This window comes from Nomascus leucogenys, chromosome 3, assembly GCF_006542625.1.
Source record: "Nomascus leucogenys isolate Asia chromosome 3, Asia_NLE_v1, whole genome shotgun sequence".
In the NCBI taxonomy this organism is placed as follows: domain Eukaryota; kingdom Metazoa; phylum Chordata; class Mammalia; order Primates; family Hylobatidae; genus Nomascus; species Nomascus leucogenys.
Genome location: NC_044383.1, coordinates 123,198,812 through 123,221,523, shown reverse-complemented (window position 1 = coordinate 123,221,523; position 22,712 = coordinate 123,198,812). Strand labels below are relative to the sequence as shown.

At 42.5% G+C, this 22,712-nt stretch overlaps 1 protein-coding gene across 4 annotated transcripts in view; it reads left to right on the top strand.

The window, feature by feature from the left end:
* Positions 1–941: 941 nt before the first annotated feature.
* IL20RA (interleukin 20 receptor subunit alpha) overlaps positions 942–22,712 on the top strand; it is a 42,723-nt gene continuing 20,952 nt past the window's right edge. For 2 of the 4 annotated variants that reach the window (XM_030803641.1, XM_003255773.4), the window contains exon 1: positions 1,016–1,539. Coding sequence is in view for 1 of the 4 variants with exons in the window: in XM_003255773.4 (XP_003255821.2) it covers positions 1,452–1,539 (88 nt within the window). In the remaining 3 variants the exon portion in view is untranslated. Of the gene's footprint in view, positions 1,540–1,865; positions 2,087–22,712 lie in introns of those variants that run through there. The other 2 variants (XM_030803645.1, XM_012505901.2) reach the window with 2 other exon arrangements.

Here is a 22,712-nt window from a genome sequence, read left to right as displayed (position 1 = left end):
TTTAAAAATAGAAAAAACTTATAGAAAGAATACAAAGAAAAAATATTTTCATACTGCTGCACAATGTGTTTGTGTTTTAAGTTAAACGTTATTACAAGTCAAAAAGTTTAGGTCAGGTGTGGTGGTTCACGCCTGTAATCCCAGCACTTTGGGAGGCCAAGGAGGGTAGATCACTGGAGGTCAGGAGCTCCAGACCAGCCTGGCCAACACGGTGAAACCCAGTATCTACTAAAAATACAAAAAAATTAGCCGGGCGTGGGGGCACACACATGTAATCCCAGCTACTCTGGAGGCTAAGGCAGGAGAATCAACAGAACTGGAAGGCAGAGGTTGCAGTGAGCCAAGATCGCACCATTGCACGCCAGCCTGGGCTACAGAGCAAGGCTCCGTCTCAAAAATAAATAAATAAATAAATAAAGTTTAAAAGATTTAAAAGTAGAAAGCAAAAAATCATAGTAAGCTAAGGTTAATTTATTATTATTGAAGAAATAATTTTTTAATAAATTTAGCACAGCCTAAGTGTAATACAGTGTTGATACAGCCTATAGTAGTACACAGTGATGTCCTACGCCTTCACATTCACTCACCACTCACCGACTCAGCCAGAGCGACTTTCAGTCCTGCAAGCTCCATTCATGGAAAGTGCCCTGTACAGGTGTACCATTTTTAAAATCTTTCATACTGTACTTTTGCTGTACCGTTTCTACGTTCAGACATGTTTAGATACACAAATATTTACCATTGTGTTACAATTGCTTGCAGTATTCAGTGTGGTCACTTGCTGTACAGATTTGTAGCCTAGGAGCAAGCAACAGCCTGTACCATACAGCCGAGGCGTGTAAGAGGCTATACCATATAGGCGCGTGTAAGTACACTCTAAGATGTTCACACAAGAAACTCGCCTAAGACATTTCTCAGGAGGTAATCCTGTCATCTTAAATGATGCATGACTGTAAGATCTACGGCTGAGTGCCTAACTGTATATTGAGAAATAACTCTCTATTTCATCCGTCTTCCGATATTGAACTTTAAGTGACCATCAGACCGGCCTGAATACCAGAATCTCTTTGCAACGCACTCGCCTCGCTCATTACCAGAAGGAGGTTTTACCTGCCTAGTGACCCGGTTGGTCTGGGCATGAACCCCGAGAGGTGGAAACTCTCAGACTCTCAGGACTGACAGCCAAGTGGCTGGGGACTATAAATCCGCGAGAACTGCCGTCGCGCTGCCATCCAGCTGGGTAGCCGGGGGAGCGCGCGTGGGGGCTCTGCGAGTCGCTCGCCTTTGGTTTCTGGGGAAGCCCGGGGGACGCGGCTGCGGCGGAGGCGCCCGGAGCGTCGCGCGCAGAGCCCCGGGCGCGGAGGGGGGCGCCGCGCCGCCGCGCTTGGCCCCAGCGGGCGTGGGACTGAGCAGTCTGCTGCCCCCCGACATGTGACCCAACCCCGCCGCCCATGCGGGCTCCCGGCCGCCCGGCCTTGCGGCCGCTGCTGCTGCCGCCGCTGCTGCTGCTGCTCCTGGCGGCGCCTTGGGAACGGGCAGGTAGGTGGGTCGCGCCGCCAGGTGCGGGTCGGGGATGTCTCCGGGCCGGGGCCCCGCCGGGCAGAGCACGCGGCCGAGCTCTCCCCTCCCGCCCGCTGGCCGGGTTTCGCTTTCGGGCGGGCAGAGGACTTGGTGCGCGGAGGCCGGCGCTTCCAGCCCAGGGGCTGCAGGGAGCCCGGGGGACACTCGCCGCCGCCTCGCGCACCCTGGCTCGTGGTCAAGTTGGCAGGACTCCGCGCTCCGCACTTTCGGTCTCGAGGATTGAGGTGGGGTGGGGGGAGTTCGGTGGGGGGCGCTCTGCGAGGTGCCCACAGCCTATGACTTGCGGTCGGGGACGGTAACCATGCGGGGCCCCTCGCCGGCCAGTCCCAGGCTCCCGCCACCACCGCCGCGACCACGCCGAGGGGCCCCTGTGGATTCCGCGTCTCGGCTGCCGGGCCCCGCAGTCCTGCAAGCCGCGCGTCGCGAAATCCGCGCTTTAAAAGCCAAACTCCCCGAAAGGGTCAGCCCCGAAGGAATAGGATCCAGAAAGACGCAGCTTCTTAAAGTAAGCTCCCCCTGCCCTGGGTACGCCGTTGTTTCCTTTGCAGTTATGACCATGTACAGATAGTGCTCTTTGATTTTTCAGAAATAACAAAACTTTTAACTCGTTTACGACATAAGGTAACTGAAGAGCTCTTTCGTTTTGTTTGGTTTTTAAGTTTAAATTCTCTACCAGTTGGAATCCAGTAAACCAGAATGATTCATTAACCTGATTGCTTTTTTTTCCTGTATTTCTCGTATATAGGAAAAAGATTTTTTTAAAAAACAAAAACCAAGATATCCGGGATCCCTTTTTAAAAAAAATTATTTTAAAAAACAACAAGGCTTCTCCAAATACTGTGCTTTGTACACTTGGTTCAGTCCCCGCTGACTTTTAACCCAGAACTGAACAGTAAGAGTGAATGCAGGAAGAAAGTTGACGGTGAATCTGGAGTCCTTGGTAGTTAAAGAAAAAGTTAAGTTCAGCATAGTTACAACGGTAAGAAAAGTATGCACACAGATCTTGGAGAGATTTTGAATGATAGCTATTATACATAAAGTATTTTATCTTCTAAATTTATCAGAAATTATAGTTATTTTGCCTTTTAATATTCGCGGGTAAGCTGAATGGGAAGAAACGACTGACATGCAAATATTGAGCCTTCAACTAACAGACAGAAATTTGTTTTTATTTTTAATCGGAGAAGGCTGGGTGCTGTGGCTCACACATGTAATCCTAACACTTTGAGAGACAGAGGCATAGGCGGGAGAATTGCTTGAGGCCAGGAGTTTCAGACCAGCCTGGGCAACATAGGGAGCCTGTCTATACTAAAAATTAAAAATTAAAAATAAAAAACTAGCCAGATGTGGTGGCAAACACCTGTAGTTCTAGCTACTCCGTGTACCCAGGAGTTCCAGACTGCAGTGAGTTATGATCACACCACTGCACTCCAGTCTGGGCAAGGGTGAGACCCTGTCTTTGGGGAAAAAAACAAAAACAAAGAAAGAGAGAGATAAAATTGTTGGGTGCTGACATTACCAGGTAGTAATATTCTTAACTTCAAAATAAAATTTGCAAAACAAACAGTAAGAACTCTTTTCTGACCCAAGAGATCTTGATACTACTTTCTTAGCTCTTCTTAGGGTATTCCTGTCCTCTCCTGGGTCTTTGGGTTAAGGTCTAAGGACTGCTGGGAAGACCACCTTAAAAGATGTATGTAGTTACCTGGATACTACCTGCTCTTAATTGAAGGATTATCTACAATGTCTTCTGTACATGGGCTTACTAAGGTTCTATGACTCTGCCACTCTCAGGTACATTAATGCTTTAATGCTCTCATTTTTTGAACTTTTGAAAAATTTCGTCTTGCAGTTCAGTGCCAGATCAGGCTGTAAAATACCAAAACATCCAAAGAGGAAAAAAAAAAAAAACTCAGCATGTCATGAACCTTGTAGGGAAATCTTGGTATTTCATTTCAGATAAAGTTGTAATGGAATTCAAAATGTCTGTGCAGCTGTCTCAAGGCAGTTGCAACGCACTGTCATTCACTCTTGGACCCCTCCAGGGACAGAATTTCACAGGGACGTTTATCCTTATGGCTTATCAAACTCTGCCCTGTTGGCCATTCTCATATCCTGTCCTCAGGAAAGATAAAGAACCATTATTAGCATAATATAAACAGGCATTTAAACTCACTAAGATAGAGTGGGAGACGGTGACTTCTCAGGTCATCTGTCTCCTCTGCTCAAAGCCCTTCAGAGGCTTCTACTGTTCCTGGAATCATTCTCAGTTCTTCTACAAGATCCTGTGTGGCCAACTCCTGCCTGTCTCTCCAGCCTTATCTCACACCACCTAATTCCTGCTATCCTGGCTTTTTTCTACTTCCCAGAGCAAGCCAAAGTGTTTCCCATCTTCATACTGGCAGTTCCTCTGGAAGTTCCCACTGGAGATTCATACTGGCAGCCCCTCTGCTAGAATGCTGCTGTCCCACTCTATTCCCAGCTAGCTCCTGCTCAGACTTTGGACTCTCACTGCCAATGTGCTTCCCTCAAGAAGGTCTTCCCTAGGGAGTTCAACAATGAAAACACATGGACACAAGGAGGGGAACATCACACACCAGGGCCTGTCGGGCCGTGGGGGCTAGGGGAGAGATAGCATTAGGAGAAATACCTAATGTAGATGACAGATTGATGAGTGCAACAAACCACCATGGCACATGTATACCTATGTAAGAAACCTGCATGTTCTGCACATGTATTCCAGAACTTAAAGAAATATATATATATATATATATATATATATATATATATATATACACACAAAACAGGGTCTTCCCTAAATCCCCAAAGAGGGAAAAAGTACAGCTTATGATGTCTATTAACAAATAAACTTGAGTTTTGGAGCTTTATATTGCCATCTAAGTATCAAAACAACAACTATGCTTATTAGAGTGAATTAATGGAGTGAGAGTATTTGTCAAAATGTCTCTTCTTTGATACAAACATGGCAGCATTCAGTATTTTATTTCACTGAGAAGTTATTCTAGGACATACTTCACTCACACACACATACACAGACACATAAATGATTCTAGTGAACTAATTAAACTTGCAGAATTATTTTCTTTTATTAACTTTTAATTTTGAACTAATTTGGGACTTGCAGAAAAGTTTCAGAAATAGCACAAAGAATTCCCATATCCCCCTCACCTAGTTTCTCCCAATTAGAACATCTTATGTAACCATTGTACAATGTTCAGACCAAGAAATTAACACTGGTATAACACTACTCACTAAACTATAGACCTTGCTGGAGTATCACCCATTTTTCCAATAATGCCCTTCTTCTGTTTCGGGATCCAGTCCAGGATCTCCCATTACATATAGTGGTCATGTCCCCTTAGTCTCCTCCAACTGGTGACAGTTCCTCAGCCTTTCTTTGCTTTCATGACCTTGATACTTTTGAAGAGTCCCAGTTACCTCTTCCTTAGAATATTGCTTAGTTTGGGTTCATGTAAAGTTTCCTCAAGCTTAGAATGAGGTTATTCAATTTTGGCAGAAATGCCACATAAAATTGTCACTTCAAACGATTTGTAATATCAACATGTCTTCTTATTGGTGATGTTAACCTTGATCGCTTGGTTAAGGTGGTCTCTTCAGAGTTTCTTACTATAAAGTTATGATTTTTCACTTTGTGACTAATAAATATTTTGCAGAGAGATACTTTGAGATTATGCAAAAATCCTGCTTATCCCCAAACTCACACCCAACTATTTTTAGTATCCATCAGTGGATTTTGACTGCAAAAACTACTATACCTAGTAGTGATTTTTTATTTCACTCTTTTCTTCCACATTTATTCATTGGAATTCTATTACAAGGAAGGGTCACCTTTTTTGCCTTTTTAGGTATTTATTCAATTGGTTAAGTATATCAGTATGGACTCATGGATGTGTCTTATTCTTTCATTTATAATCCAATACTATCATTATCAGTTTTATTGCTCATGCTGTTCCAGCTTTGGCCACTAAGAGTTCCTTCAGTTTGGCTCCTGTGTCCCTCTAAGGAACCCCATCTTTTCTGAGCACTTCATTAACTTTCTAGCACCAACAACATTCCAGACTCATCCAGTGTTTTCCCTGCCCCAGGCCTGGAATTAATGACTTCCTCGGGAAGCTCTGGTTCCTTCTATTGGAGAAAGGTGTTTAGAAACCAAGATCTGGGTGTGAGACACGCTTATTGCTACTGGAATGTTGTTTCTAGGTACTCTCGGTGGACAGAGCTGGGAAATATGTGTGTGTAAACTAACCTAGTTAACAGTCAAGGTTCATTCTAGCCTTCCTCTTTCATTTACAGCTTCTTTGTCTAAGAGTGAGAAACCTAGATGTCATTATCTACAATAGACTTATTTGCCTGATTCTAATATAAATAGTTTCAGGATTGCTAACTCATGCTCCTATGAGAAAAACATGTACTTACTAAATTATAGCCTTTATGTGCAGTTTTCTGGTCTTAAGCTTTATAATATCCCATGAAGATACTATTGACCAAAGTTACCTGGCTTAGTCCTTTTTTTTCTTTACTCCTTTTGGTGTGGTTATTCTATCCATTTGGGATAAGTTCAGTTCATTTGTTAAACTGCTTGTATTACAATTTGGGTTCCCCCCCATGCTAGTTGTTTTGTTTGTGTCATTTGGGGCATTTGGCAGCTAGGTGAAATATTACTGTGCTTATAAAAGTCAGAGCTATACAAAACGGTTTTCTCAGAGAAGTGTGGCTCCCTTCTGAGCCCTACTACCTCCTTTCTATTCCTCACCATACCACCACCTCTTTCCCATTACACTATAAATGTAATTACGATGTTGTGCTTACGTTGTCATTGTGATATTCTGACATCATTTCTGCTTTGTTCTTGGTCCACATTCCATGCCATCTCCTTCGTTTCTTGTTTATTTTTCCTGAATTTCTTTTGCACCGATGAGCAAATATGTGTATGTTTTAAGATCCAGGTCTAAATCTGATTTCTGTACTGCAGCTAATGGAGGATTTGCTCGCTCAAATGTTCTTTTTATCAAAAAAGCATGTCTTCTTTTCCAGCCTCTCTCCTATTGCCTTTCAAGCAGACTTGGGGTGAGTTCTTATCTATAGATTTGCAGGCCTCCCGATCTATCAGCTTGAGGCCCAGCCCCAGCCTCCCCAGACAGTATCATGTACCCAACATCCAAATGTATGGCTATAGGTATCTCCAGCCTCACTCCTCACAATGTGCACTCCTCCTGCCTGGAACTACTCAGCTTCCCATGGAATGAATTCAGGGAAGGCAGTATTCACCACCTGGAGAGCAGCCAAGGAGATTGGTTACCCATGGGAAGCAGCGTGGAATAGGAACGAGGTAGTAGGGCTGAGGAGGAAGCACTGCTTCCCTGATTATACCTTTTCGTTTAGCTCTGACTCTTAGAACCATAAGGTAGGACATATATGTTTCATTTACTCATAAACTGTGGGTAAAGACAATAGGCAAGTGGGATTATTGCTTTAAAGTTGAGATTTTAGTATAAATATTTCAACATAAAACATTTGCTGCTTTTATAATTTTTTAATAAAACTGCATATCTCTATGTTGCCTTTTTTAGTGCTTGGCATAGTATTTTTCACAAAATGGTTGTTCTGTAAAGTTGTATGGTTTTCTTAAAAGCAACCTTCATTATATGCATTACATTTTAAAAATGACTTTCTATTTGCACCGTTTTCTTCAAAGTACAATTTTACCAGGTGTCATTGACATGTTGACTTCCATATTGATTTAAAAAAATGATCATCTGAGGCTCAAGGCAGCATATATTTTATGGAGTAAAATCACGTTATCCATCTTAATTATAACATTGTACTTTTGCTATCATCGTGATGTTCTGACAGCATTTTTACATTTTCTTATTCTACAGTTTATGACTACATGACACAAAATTAGCTACCAGAAACATGAATTAAATCACTTTAATCAATTCTAAGGTCTATCAGTTACATATGAAATTGGAGAACACGGCCGAGGGCAATGGCTCATGCATGTCATCCCAGAGCTTTGGGAGGTTGAGGCAGGAGGGTCACTTGAGGCCAGGAATTTGAGAGCAGCCAGGAGAGACCCCATCTCCACAAAAAAATTTTTTTTTAAATAGCCAGGCTTGGTAATGCCTAGCTGGTTGGGAAGCTGAGGGAGGAGGATCACTTGAGCCTAGGAGTTTGAGGCTGCAGTGAGCTGTGACCGCACCACTGCAACTCCAGCCTGGGCAACACAGCAAGACTCTGTCTAAAAAAAAAAAGGAGAACAGAAGAACTATAGAAAGAAAATATGCTAGTCAGAGACATTAAAATTAAATACTGCTTCTGCTTTATCTTTCAGAATTCCTTTTGATGTAGAAACCCAGAGTTGACAGGACCTTAAAGGTCACCCCACCCAGCTGCCACTCTCTTGATTGTCCTCTGCAGCATCACTTCCAAGTAATGACCTGTCTGCTATGTGAGCACCTCTCATCACAGGATACTCACTACCCTGCACCCAGGCAGGCAGGATGTCCTGTCACTGCAGATTTCAACTATTAAAAAGTTCTTTCATAAAATGAGCTGAGGCTTGATCCTTCAATTTTTACTCACTTGTAGTCCTCATTCTAAGCCAATGAAGTCATACTGGGCAAGCTGTTCAGATCACTGAATTCAACCATCACATTTCCTCTGTGTCTTCTTTCCTCTCCAGAAAACCACCTCCCCAGAAAACTGCCAGGTGCCTTCTCTCTCCCAGTATTTCCAGTATATGTTCCAGTTTGTTTGCAACCTCTCGGGCTGACTTCCTATAGATCATGATGAGACTGCTGGTCTACAACATTCTAAACACTGAACCTTGGAAGGTTCATTTACCCTCCAATGATTCAGCATCAGGTTCTTGATGAACGCAGCCTCTGATGTCTAAACGGTGCCCTCCTTTCTTATCTTTGTTGTCATCTATGAGACACAGACCCTCATTCAAACTCAGAATTTCATATTAGTACAATTTCATTTTGCTCTAGAGGTGATTTTGTTTCTGTTTGCTTCTTACAGTATAGAGAATGAAAGTGTGGCATAGTGTTTTATCTAGAACTTGTGATGATGGTCTTAAATGCACCTAAGGCTACTCTTTTCTGAAAGGACCATTTTTATTGACTATAATCTATACGAAATTGGGTCTGTTTTTTGAGGGTAGCGATCCCTGCATTACACTTTGCACCACCAAAATGGATACTTCAGTCACTATCCACTGTTCGAGCAAATGCCAACTCTACCCACAACACAGAGAAAAGGCATACTTAGTCCTGTACAGACTTGTGGGGAAGCTTTGTTTATGCTTCTTGATTTCAACATGTATACCATGTATACTTTTCACCCAGCTTCCTCTCGGCTGGATAATCCCAAGTTCCATTCCATACAGCTACATTTGCATTTGGATGATGTGGGATATTTTGGCAGCTATGTGCTCCTAGTTAAAGCATTTGTTTACATTGTCAACCCTATTTAAATTTCCTCCTTACCAACTTTGCAGGGTTTTCTTTTGTATTTTTTTTGCTCAACATCAGTCCCCTCATCTTCACTTTCAGGAGACTCCAGCAGCTCTTAGAGCATTCATTTTTCTTTTCAACAAACATTGTGCTCATTGTTGAGGAAAGATACAAGCAAGCAACAGACACCTACTCTGTTAGCTTCTCAAGGCTGCCATGGCAAAGTGCCACAAACTGGGTGGCTTAAAATTAGGCAACTTTATTGCCTCAGAGTCCTGGAGCCTGGAAGTCTGAAATCAAGGTGTCATCAGGGTGGATTCTTTCTGAAGGCTGTGAGGGAGAATCCATTCTGTGCCTCTTCGTGTTTCTAGTGGTGCTGGCAATCTTAGGCACCCTTTGGCTTGTAGACACAACACCCTCTGATCTCTCCCTGATCTTCACATGGCGTTCTTCCTGTTTGCCTTCACATAGTCTTCCAGAAGACTCTGCATGTCTGTCTGTTTAGATTTCCCTTTTTATGAGGACACCAGTCATACTACATTTCGGCCCACCCTACTGACCTCATTGTAACTTGCTCATCTCTTTAAAGACCTTATTTCTGAATGAGATCCCATTCTGAGGTACTAGAAGTTAGGATGTCAACATATTTCTTTTGGGCAACACAATTCAACTCATCACATCTACCATACCCTCAAAGACTTATAGAGTAGCAAGCAGGATCCATGGGCTTGGCATCTATGGTGGAAAAGAATCTGTTTTCTCAGCTACAAGCAGTGGTTCCTCCTCTCCAACATGTTTAGGAGGCTGTGTCCAATGAAGGAAAACTTTTGCAGGAGGGTAAGAGCTGAAAGCCTCTACTGAGAATGTTGAGGGCCGGGACGAGGTCTTCTCTTGTGCTTTCCATAACTTGACCATAAGGCAGAGCTGTCTATGGGTACTTAATAAAGACTAAAGACATTTAAATTTATCCAGCAGAGGAGCTCACTCTTCTGAGACCTCTGCCTCCCATTTTGGCTGCTCTAGGGAGCACTTACCCTGAGAAATCCTCTCCCTTGTTCCAACAAAGGCCATTTTCATATGTAAGGCATAACTACCCATAGTCTTCCAGCCCAGCATCCCTCTCCATTTCCAACGAACCTATCTATGTTGCAGAATGTCTATAAATGATCTACTAAATGCTCAACTTGTTATTTTAAAAATTAGCTTATCAATTTTCAGTGCAAAGTAGAGTATCATATGCAGCCTGTAATTCAGGGAATGAGGTATTTGAAGTGATCAGATTTAACAAAATAGGATTACCTTAATACCCCATGCATCCATTTTGAGTTTTCAAAATGTTTAACTACATCCCAACTCAGTGTAATTTCTAAATAATCCTTCGAGTGCTTTTTGCTCACTCATTCATTCAGTGTCATCCTTTTATACACATGAGGAGCTATTCTAGGCTTCAGGGTGAACAAGAAAACAAGGTGCCTTTCTTCGTTTAGTCTTCAGAGAAATATAGACAAGTAAGTGATTGCATTAAAATGCAAATGCCAGAATTGAGGAAAACAGTTTCTTTAGAAGCATAGGATAACACAACTGATCTAATAATGGTGTCAGGCAGGGCTTCCTATAGGAACGTCCTTTAAACTGAGACTTATAAGAGTTATTGGTTAATTAATATACATGTATGCATTTGTATATATCACATCACATTCTCCTTACTCAAGGATAAAAGGTGAATCAGAAAAGAAATTTGATATCCAAGTAAATGCCTTTCTATGAATAAATACCTTAAATACTTTTAGGAAAAACCATATTAATTCAATCAGTAGTCATAAGTAGGTTGCCATCTATATTATATAAAATATTTATAATTCAATATAAATTTAGATCTTTTAAAAAATGTGGTAATATACACCATGGAATACTATGCAGCCATAAAAAGGAACGGGATCATGTCCTTTTGCAGGGACATGGATGGAGCTGGAGGCCATTATCCTCAGCAAACTAACACAGGAACAGAAAACCAAACACCACATGTTCCCACTCTTTTTTTTTTTTTTTTTCTGAGACTGAGTCTCACTCTTTTGCCCAAGCTGGAGTGCAGTGGCACGATCTCAGCTCACTGCAACCTCCGCCTTCCAGATTCTCACCATTCTCCTGCCTCAGCCTACCAAGTAGCTAGGAGTACAGGCGCCTGCCACCATGCCCGGCTAATTTTTTTTTTAATATTTTTAGTAGAGACAGGGTTTCACCATGTTAGCCAAGATGGTCTCGATCTCCTGACCTTGTGATCCGCCCACCTTGGCCTCCCAAAGTGCTGGGATTACAGGCGTGAGCCACCACACCTGGCCTACATGTTCTCACTCTTAAATGGGAGCTGAACAATGAGAACATATGGACACAGGGAGGGGAACAACACACACCGGGGCCCGTGAGGGGTGCTGGGGGAGGGAGAGCATCAGGATAAATAGCTAATGCATGCGGGACTTATTACCTAGGTGATGGGTTGATAGGTGCAGCAAACCATCATGGCACATGTTTACCTATGTAACAAACCTGCACATTCTGCACGTGAATCCTGAAACTTAAAATAAAATTAAATTAACTATGAAAAATAAAATAAATTCAGGTCTTTTAAATTTAAATATTAGCAAACAAATAAAGCTAAGTCTTGCTATCAGCATATTCCGTATATAAATTACCAAGTAGTTAATATTCCTTTTCACATACATTTTTTTCTTATAACACTAAAAATGAACAAACAAACAAAAATCCAATAATAGCAAAATCCCATAGAAAGGATGATTTTTCTGAGTGGTAGTCATATAGTGGGTAGGAGTCAGGAGCTTTGTGACTGTAGGACACTGACCTCAAGATCATTGGCAGCCTCAACAAGCCACTGTGGTCTGCGGCTCTTTGCAATACTCACTCAAACCACAGTAATCAAAAGGCACACATTATGCTGTGGCTTCTGACATAGGTACTATTTACCACTTCCTGAGTCAACCCAGTCCGACTCTGTTAACTTTCATGAACAAGATCAAAGGGACTGTCTTGCCTGGTCCAGTATCCAAGTTGTTTCTGGAGGTGTTCCAATGAAACAGTGAATTGAATAGTGTCCTCTCAAAAGTAATTTCCACCTACAACCTCAGAATATGACCTGATTTGGAAGTAGAGTTTTTGCAGATGTAATTAGTTCAGAATTTTGTATCGGTGCATTCTCGCCTTGCTACAAAGAAATACCTGTGACTGGGAAATTTATAAAGAAAAGAAGATTAATTGGGACTTGGTTCTACAGGCTACACTGGAAGCATGGTGCTGGCATCTGCTTGGCTTTTGCGGAGGCCTCAGGAAACTTACAATCATGGCAGAAGGCGGAAGGGGAGCAAGCATGTCACATGGCCTGAGCAGAAACAAAAGAGAGCGATGGTGGGGAGGTGCTACACACTTTAAACAACCAGATCTTGTGAGAACTCACTATCAGGAGAACAGCACCAAGGGGGTGGTGCTAAACCACTAATGCCCACTTTGTGGGCTTTCCATTCATGAGAAATCCACCCCCATGGTCCAATCACCTCCCACCAGGCCCTACCTCTTACATTGGGAATTTTTAGTACTTCAACATGAGATTTGGGCAAGGACGCATATCCAAACTATATTAGATTTCATGATGAAATCATCCCAGAATTAGGGTGGACTGGTGTCCTTGTAAGAAGAGGATGGGACTCAGAAAAGCCACATGAAGGCCAAGGTGGGCAGAGACTGGAGTGATGTTGCCATGAGCCAAGGAACACCTGGGGCCACCAGGAGCTGAAAGAGGCAAGGAAAGATTGTTTTCTAGAACCATCTGAGGGAGTGTGGCCCTGCTGACTCCTTGATATCAGACATCCAGCCTCTAGAGCTGTGAGATAATGAATCTCCATTGTTTTAAGCCACCTACTTTCTGGTACTTTGTTTTGGCAGCCTTAGGAAACTAATGCAAGGGACTTGAACTCTTCTTTGTGGGCATCTCATCATTATTGCCCTGCTTTTATCCTGACTACTCTTGTTTTATATCTTGTGGCAAAATAATGTAAGTACCTCAAAGAGCCAGTCTTCTGCAAGACCTGTTCAGCATGTGGAATCTCTGTTCATTTTACTGCATTTAGTTACACAACTTTATCAAGGCGTAATTCAGCCTTGAAGAGGTCTGATCCTAGTCCTGGTCACCCTCAAAACAATTCGCCATTCTGATAGTGTTCTTGATGGCTACTGAACACTTCCATCTTCCTGGTGTGTGATTGGAAAGTCTGAGATTCCAGTTGAGATCATGCCGTCAATCTCATTTGCCTCCAAATTCGGAGCAGCAATCAGCAGAAGTAAATACTATTCATTATTTTCTTGAAAGTTAAAAGAAATGCGACATTGAAATTACTGTACACAAATGCTTCCACCGAAACAGAAAGTGAGAACTTGGAGCCAGGATCTCAGGGCCACGTGGAAAGAATAGCAATCGGGAAATCAGAGGATGGAAGTTCAGCCCCTCCTCATCTGCTGCCCTCTGTGGGCAAGTCACTTACCTTGAATGGGCTTCGGTTTTCTCATCTATGAAGGAGTAGGGGTCCATGATTTCTGAGGCCCAGAGATGACCACTGCCTGGGCAGTACCAGGCCATCACTTTACCTGCCTTGTGCCCTCCACCTGCCTGAGGGAACCTTCCCTGTCACTCTGTCCTTGGGGCTGGCCCCTGTACCCTGGTTCCCACCAGCTGTCTCCTGCCACTGAGACTAGCCCCTGCCTAACACATTTCTTACATTTCCCCCAGGAGACTCCCCACATTACCACCTATGCAACAACACAACAATCTTTTTCCTCTCCACAGAGTTTATTCTAATTCATACCAAGTGGATACCATACTGGATTTATTTTCTTTTTTTTTCTTTTCTTTTTTTTTTCTTTTTTGAGACAGAATCTTGCTCTGTCGCCCAGGCTGCAGTGCAGTGGCACGATCTTGGCTCACTACAACCTCTGCCTCCCAGGTTCAAGTGATTCTCATGACTCAGCCTCCCAAGTAGCTAGGATTACAGGCACGTGCTCTGCCATGCCTGGCTAATTTTTGTATTTTTAGTAGAGATGGGGTTTCGCCATGTTGGCCAGGCTGGCCTAGAACTCCTGGTCTTAAGTGATCTGCCCACCTCAGCCTCCCAAAATGCTGTAACTACAGGCATGAGCCAACACACCCAGCCTCATACTGGATAACCATCCTTTTTCATTTTCTTGATCACAACCTGATACAGGATTATACGAAGGACATAGTTCTGTACAGTGAAGCATCACTTGATGATGGGGATACCTTCTCAGAAGTGTGTCCTTAGGCGATTTCATCCTTGTGCAAACATCATAGAATGTACTTGCCCAAACCTAAATGAAATAGCCTACCACTACACACCTAGGATATATGGCATAGCCAGTTGCTCCTAGGTTACCAACCTGTACTGCATGCTACTGTACTGAATACTGTAGGCATTTGTAACACAATGGTATTTGTGTATCTAAAAATAGATACACATCTTATATATACATCATCTTATGGGACCGGCATCATTGACTGAACATCGTTATGCAGCGCATGACGTTATTTCTGAAGTGCGCAGTGGTTTAAGTTGATCTTTGAGCTAGCAGTGCAGTTACCCAGCTACACCCAGCTGTACATTGTATCATCCAGGGCCCCAGCAACAGCACTGTTTGTTAATTTATTGTGGCCGTTATGGGCTGAAAGGTAACTTGTGCAGGAAGGGTACCCAGCATAGGCGAGTGAACTGGATGTGCTTGGAGGAAATGGGCTGTTTTAAGTCTTTTGATGTCCACTGCCATTGGCCTGCCATTTGCCTGCTTCCCACAGATAAGTAATTCGTGGCAATGTTTATTACTGATAATAATGGCAGTGATTTATATAATAACAATAGTTACTGTTAATGGTAAGGAACAGTAAATATTTACAATGAATAGTAACTGTTGAGATGGGTGGCTGGGAGGAAATAAGTATAAAAGGTGAGAATGGGTACATAATAGTGGAGGAGGTGAGGGGGAGGTGATGCTGAAAGCATACTCCAGAGATGTCCAAGGAGTGTTTGAATCATCCCTGTACTGATCCACTGGGCAAATTGAAAAGTTACTACATGTGAGTATCAGGAAACTTTTTTTTTTTTTTTCCCCCTTTCAAAAAGAAAAAGAACAAACTCGTGGGGTTAATCAATAAACTAACATTATTTTCACTGCCTTTCTCAAATGATTGGTTAAGATTAAATCATTGGAGAAAGGCAACAAAAATAATGTTAGTTATTGCCTTGTCCCACTGTTCCTTTTTCTTTACTCTTTCTGCCCCTCCTAAGGACAATGTCACATGTGAAAGTGTAAATTAAATACATAAATATAAAACTTTGGGATAGCTGATGATGGGGACACGTGGTCTTTATGAGTAAAGGAGGCACCCAGAAGTGTGTGTCATGAGGGAAAAGAGTTACACTGTTTTTCATCCCATTAATTTTATTTATTATTTGCCAAATAGCCTTGCTGTTGCTTTTCAGCTTACTGAAGTACTTACTGATATATGCATTGAAAACTGGTGGCCGAGCATGGTGGCTCACGCCTGTCATCCCAACAGTTTGGGTGGCTGAGGTAGGAGGATCGCTTGAGCCCAAAAGTTTGAGACCAGCTTGGGCAACATTAGTGAGACCCCGTCTCTACAAAACAATGTTTTAAAACTTAGCCAGGCATGGTGGCATGCATCTGTAGTCCCAGCTACTCAGGAGACTGAGGAGGGAGGATCACTCGAGCCCAGGATTTTGAGGCTGCAGTGAGCTATGATCACGCCACTGCACTCCAGCCTGGGTGATAGAGTCAGACTCTGTCTCAAAAAAAAAAAAAAAAAATCACAAACTGCTGACATTTTCCACCATAATTCTTTAATGAAAATGAAAGAATCTCTATTTTCCTCCCTTTCTCTAATGCTCTTTTGTCCATCATTTACCATTTAATCATTTCTGCCTCATTTTTTTACCTATTCTATTATTTGTTTCTTGCACTTTTATCTTGTTGACTTTCCTTCTGAAAATTTCAAGTCATGAAGATATTAATGGAAGAATTGCATTGCCTCTAGGAGAATAAAAAGAAGTACTAGTGTTGAAAATGATTTGAGGAATAAAGTGTCGATATTTAAGAAATAGTTACTGACTGAACTTGGAGTTTCCAACAGCCCTTCTTTTCAGTACTTTAGTGGTCCCAAACAGTTTGTCTTTGACCTTTTTCTTTCTTTTATATTTTCCCTTCTGAGGCACATTATCAAGTAGTAAAGATTTCAACCCACATTCGAATCTACTTTTCCAGTTACTATGATGATCATTACTACCAACTGAGACACTTTGGAGATTATAACATGTGAAGAACATTAGTTACTCACTCTCAAAAAGTTTATTTATTTTATTTTGAGATGCAGTCTCACTCTGTTGGCCAGGCAGGAGTGCAATGGAGTGATCTCAGCTCTCTACAACCTCCGCCTCCCAGGTTCAGGCAATTCTTCTGTCTCAGCCTCTTGAGTAGCTGAGACTACAGTCACACACCGCCATGCCTGGCTAATTTTGTATTATTAATAGAGATGGAGTTTCACCATATTGGTTAGGCTGATCTCAAACTCAGGTGATCCACGCACCTTGGCCTCTGAAAGCGCTGGGATTACAGGTGTAAGCCACCGTACCTGGCCCAAAAAGTTTATTTTCTAAAAGGTAAGGGAAGAGCTTTATATAATCTAAGAGATGACGTAAAGTAGTGGGACTGGTTTTCTAACAATGGGGCTGGCTTATACGAATTAATAATAGTCATTATGGGAGGCTACACACAAAAATCTCACAACAATGAATTTCATAAGCTCCCTTTTCTCAGTTGCAGGTACAGCTTGGCACACACTGCTCAGAATATCCCACTGAGTGGCAAACTTTCAACTTGGGGGAATGAATTTTATTGTTGAAAGCATTCCAAGCCACTTTCCACAAGTTTGGGTGATCAAGCTGGGAAATGCTATATTGAGCAAAAACAAGATGTAACTATTTAAAAAATGAGATTGAATTTTTTTGCATGTTTCTAAGCTACCTCTGAAGATAATTGTAGCTGAAAGGAAGCATCCCTCAAATGCCATGAGCTAAGAAGTATCATGAGAACAATCATAAACCCTCCCAAGTAAACGACTTTGAAGATACACACTCTTTTTAGTGGGTAAAATTCAATAGATTTATTTTATTTTAAATAGTCTCTATGTTAAAGTCTTACTTGCTATGAAGCACCAACAGCAAAATACTAAAAAAAACATGTTTAAGCGCATAGATTTACTTACTGAGGTGTGGCCATAAAGAAATAACACCAATTTTTCTGTATGACTTATGTATTGCTCATCCATATAAATGTGCAGGTACCTGGCAGAGAAAGTATATATTGATGGGTTGTGCCCCAGACTCAGAAAATATCTCCTCCATGAGAGCAGGGCCTTCTGTCAGTTTGTTTTTTTTTTTTTTTTAGATGGAGTCTCACTCTGTCACCCAGGCTGGAGTGCAGTGACGCGATCTCAGCTCACTGCAACCTGTCTCCCGGGTTCAAGCGATTCTCCTGCCTCAGCCTCCCAAGTAGCTGGGACTACAGGGGCACGCCACCATGCCCAGCTAATTTTTGTAATTTTAATAGAGACGGGGTTTCACCATGTTGGCCAGACTGGTCTTGAACTCCTGACCTCAGGTGATCCAACCACCTCGGCCTCCCAGAGTGCTAGGATTATAGGCGTGAGCCACCGCGCCCAGCCCTTCTGTCTATTTCTGTCCTCAACTGTACCCCCGTGCCTATCATATATTCTACTTCTAGCCCATAGTAGGTGCCAGTAACTATTTGTCACACGAATATAACTATGAACAGTTCCGCCAGGAAAAGTTTAAAAGAATAATACTTGAGTTTACCTCATTGACTTTCTTATATCTTTCCTTAGAAGCTACAATCTTTAATATGCAAAATTGATCTTGGTCATATAATCTTTTCTTCCCACAACACTGTACTTGGGAGCATTTCCCACTCACCTAAATGTAAGTATCCCAGGTGAGAGCCCCGTCTTGGCCAGCACCCTTGGGCCTGAGCATCCACCAAATGGCTGAAAAACCATGGGCAAGTCATTCAACCTCCCTGGGCCTCTATCCACTAAGCTGTAAAATGAGGATAGTAACTTTGGAGGACAATACTGAGCAAATAATTACTGAGCTCTTTGTGCCGGGCACTGTTCCAGGAGCTCTATGTGAAGAATCTTAATCATTGCAACAAGCCTAAGAGATAGATAGTACTGTTCCATTTTCCAAATGGGGAAATTGAGGCACAGAGGTTAAGTAACTGGCTTGAGGGCGCATAGCTGGTAAGACGTAGAGCATGGAGTAGGCTCCAGTGTGACTTTAGAACTTTTGTTCTGGAATCTCTCCCTGAACTACTCACATAAACAATTACTAGAAACCACTGGGTTAGGGCGGTTGGCAGTACGTTGTAAGAATGGACGGTATTATTACAGAGAAAACTGAGGCAGCACACCAGTCCAGCAATTAGTCAGAGCAATAATAGTGAGGTGGTGGTTAGGGGAAGAAAATCAAGTGCAAAGTAACTAATGCTAGCACCAAATCGTGCTCTGTCCTTTATAGAAGACAGTTGTGCAGCTTTTTTCTCAGGTAGGTCCTCACTGAATCATATTGTAAGTGCTGTTTAGAAGACTTGCTTTTCAGCTGGGCGTGATGGCTCATGCCTGTAATCCCAGCACTTTGGGAGGCCAAGGTGGATGGACCACCTGAGATCAGGAGTTTGAGGCCAGCCTGGCCAACATGGTGAAACCCCATCTCTACTAAAAATACAAAAAGTAGCTGGGCATGGTGGCGGACGCATGCAAACCCAGCTACTCAGGAGGCTGAGGCAGGAGAATCACTTGAACCTGGGAGGCGGAGGTTGCAGTGAACCAAAATCACGCCACTGCACTCCAGCCTGGGCAACAAGAGTGACACTCCATCTCAAAAAAAAAAAGAAGAAGAAGACTTACTTTTTGTGGGAACCTGATATATAATTAGGAAGAAGTAGGGAGATCAATTAATATTTTTCAAGAGAAAGGGTTTGTAACTTGGGACAGAAGAAAACATGCCGTTCCTTTCAGCATGATGAAATTAAAACAATGCTGAAGATAATCTATGTGAAGGCAGTCATACCTGTTTTGCTCTTTGGCGGTTAGAATGTCATTGTTTACACCATCCGCTTCCTGAAATTAGTCAATCATCCCCTGGTGTTTTTGTACTGCCTTTTAACCTTGTTCCCACAGTAGAAAACTCACCTGGGATGGAAATTTTCTTTCCCTACAAGCCTATGAAGGTATTTTCCTATTTAAAGATACACATAAAATATGTAGCAACCACTTGCCATGCCATGAGTTACTGTGCCTTCATTAAAACGCAGCTGTTGAGTATCTTCTGACTGTGCAGATCCTGTGTGTAATGTAAGCTTACCAAGGTGATTTCAAGCTACACAGATTTGGTAGTTCAAGCTGTTCCGCTTCAACTCAATGCTCATGTGAATCTAGGATCTGCCATGATTTATGTCAGCCCCAAGAGTTCCTGGTCAGTTCATTTCCAAAGCATTTATTTGCCAGACACTGAGAATACAAAGACCTTATAAGACCTGGTGTCCAACAGATCAGAGCCTCTGATTCCTTCACAGCTTCAGCTTTAGAAGGGTAAAGGGGGTAGGACATCTGGGGACCTTTTCTGAGCAAGGTGGAGCAGGGCTTCTGAAATGCTAAGGCTGCACCAGTTGGTCATAAGCTTCAGAAACTTGAATGGTCCCAAAGGGGAGTCTCCAGAAGTGATCACATTTGGCTCTCCAGTCTCTTGCGATTTGTTTGCTTTCTGTACTGGTTAATGAATGTGCTGGCCATAATGGGAAAGTCTAAATGCCTCAGCCACAAAAGAGAGGTTGGGTTAACCACAGAGGCTGATTACCCTGGCTGTTTATGAGTTCACCCTGAGAACCTTACCCTTTTAACTGGTGTTCATCAGTCAGTCACGTATGTATAGGCTTTTCCTTGAGTACAACAAAAAAGAAATAACTTTTACTGTCAGACATATAATTAAAACTGTAACATACTTAGAGGACAACCCTAGTATTCACTTTGAAGCCATTAGGAAAAGGTCATAAACCATTTTGCTATACTTACAGACCTGTATTCAAGGTAACTCTTAGAACCAATGTAGCAGCCGCATTTTATAAAACTCCACTAATGATAAATTTACCCATTTAGATCTGTCTTCTTAATCCATTATCTTCCTACTGGAAGGACCTAAGAGCAAATAGAGGACTTTTTCATTTGGTGCTAGAGCATAAATGAAGCTGGGCTAGAAGAATTTCCCAAAGGCCAAATGCGTTAGTTCATTCCAGCTGCTAGAACAGAATGTGATAGATTGAATGAATTATAAACAACAGTAGTTTATTTCTCACACTTCTAAGGCTGGGAAGTCCAAGATTAAGGCAGATTTGGTGGATGGGGAGGGCCCACTTCCTGGTTCATAGATGGTCATCTTCTCACTGTGTCCTCACATGTTGGGAGGGGCGAGGGACCTCTCTGGGGCCTCTTTTATAAGGGCACTAATCCCACTCATGAAGGCTCTGCCCTTATGACCTAATTACCCCCCAAAGGCCCCACCTCCAAACACCATATATTGGGTGTTAGGATTTAACCTGTGAATTTTTTGGTGGGGAGAAGGAAAACACACATTCCATTTATGGTGCCAAGGTATAATATAATGAAAGGGAAATAAACATTGAGAGGGGACACAAATCTTGATGTGGCTTACAAGCTACAGGAAATCAATCATTACCTCGAAGTTCATTAAATGGATAGTTCCTTGCCAACTCCTCACAGCTTTGTGAAGGCAGAGGCCATCTTTAACCCACAACTCAAAGGAGCATCCTCACAAATCCTTCCATCGTTTAAAGCTCAAAGGGAGTCCAGAGTTGATGCCCCTTCCCTCAGTCTTCTGAGTTCTGCCTCCTCTGGAAAGATCAGTCTCCTGACCAGGTGTCTGTGGTCAGGATTGCTCACTTTAGTGGAGACCACACGTACCCTACACATCACAGCACAGTCGTGTCATTAAAATAGCACAAGTCAATATTTATTCAATGATGCACACATGGAAGACCAAGGGGTCTCTTAGTTCCAAAAGAATACTGGAGGCGGAAGGGACCTAAACTGCAAAGGTGTGAAAAAACAGGGTAGGTTCAGGTATTGAAGGTATTTTGGTGTGTCTGGTGAACACGGTGCATTTGGCAGAATTGCAAAAGGAGACGTTGGACCTGCCCATCTGAAGAATTTGTGTACCAAACCAAAGTCATGATGTTCTGGCACTCCCCAAACATAAAACTATGTGCACCAATCCAATGGCTTTTTAATTGGGGATGTGAAATCTCAGATATCTCAGAGAATCAGAGCCGTGCTTCCAGACCATAAATCTATTTGTTAAAATGCATTTGTTACCCATAAATTGGCACACATTTCCTGATAGCAACGTGGGTGTGACATGTTTTCACTTTGGTGTTGATTCAGTGACCTTATCAGTACTAGCAGGTTAGAAAATTGATTTCTCTCCACTGAAACGTTTATTCCGGAATGTCTTTCATCGTGCTTTTCAAACGTGAAACAAACACAGCGCCTGAAAACTGCAAATTTTTTTAAACGAAAGAGAATACTAGTTATCAAATCGTATTTCTTTTTTAAATGTACTATTTCTTTTCCTTTAAAAGCACTAACTCTTGTGTTTTCGTTTTTAGGTAGAGTCTCACTCTGCCACCCAGCCTGGAATGCAGTGGTGCGATCTTCGCTCACTGCAACCTCCACCTCCTGCGTTCAAGCAATTTTCCTGCCTCAGCCTCCCAAGTAGCTGGGATTACAGGTGCCTGCCACTGTATCTGGCTAATTTTTGTATTTTTAGTAGAGACAGTGTTTCACCATGTTGGCCAGGCTGGTCTCAAACTCCTGACCTCAAGTGATCTGCCTGCCTTGGCTTTCCTAAGTGCTGGGATTACAGGTGTAAGCCCACACACCCGGCCTAATTCTATTTTTTAATCACTCCTTTGCATCATCAAAATAGATAAAAGCATGAGTATTCCTTGCTAGATCTTCATCTGTTAATTTTACTTGCACAGCACAGCCACTCTCTTCCTGATGGGACCTGTGCAGTTCTGCTTCATCGGCAGGTCCCACTTCTAGTTTGAAACTTGAGCTCCAAGCTTCCCACGCAACTCCCCCTCCACAGCCTGCATCTTGGTGCACAATGGGGCTACTGCAGTTATGGTCTCACTGGCTTCTCCCTTCTCCTCTTGGTCTATCCAGTCTTTTCTCCCTTCCGCAGTAAAGTGATCCATTTGAAATATAAATGGGTTCACATTTTCCCCTGCAGCAAAGGATTCAATACTTTCCCATGAATTTCAAATATAAACCAGACTTTTTCCCAGAGTTTAGAGAGATGGGGGAATCTAGCTCCTTTGTACTCCTTAGATTTCATCTTGGCCACTGTCCTCTTTGTCAGCTTTCCAAACTGATCTTTTGACAGT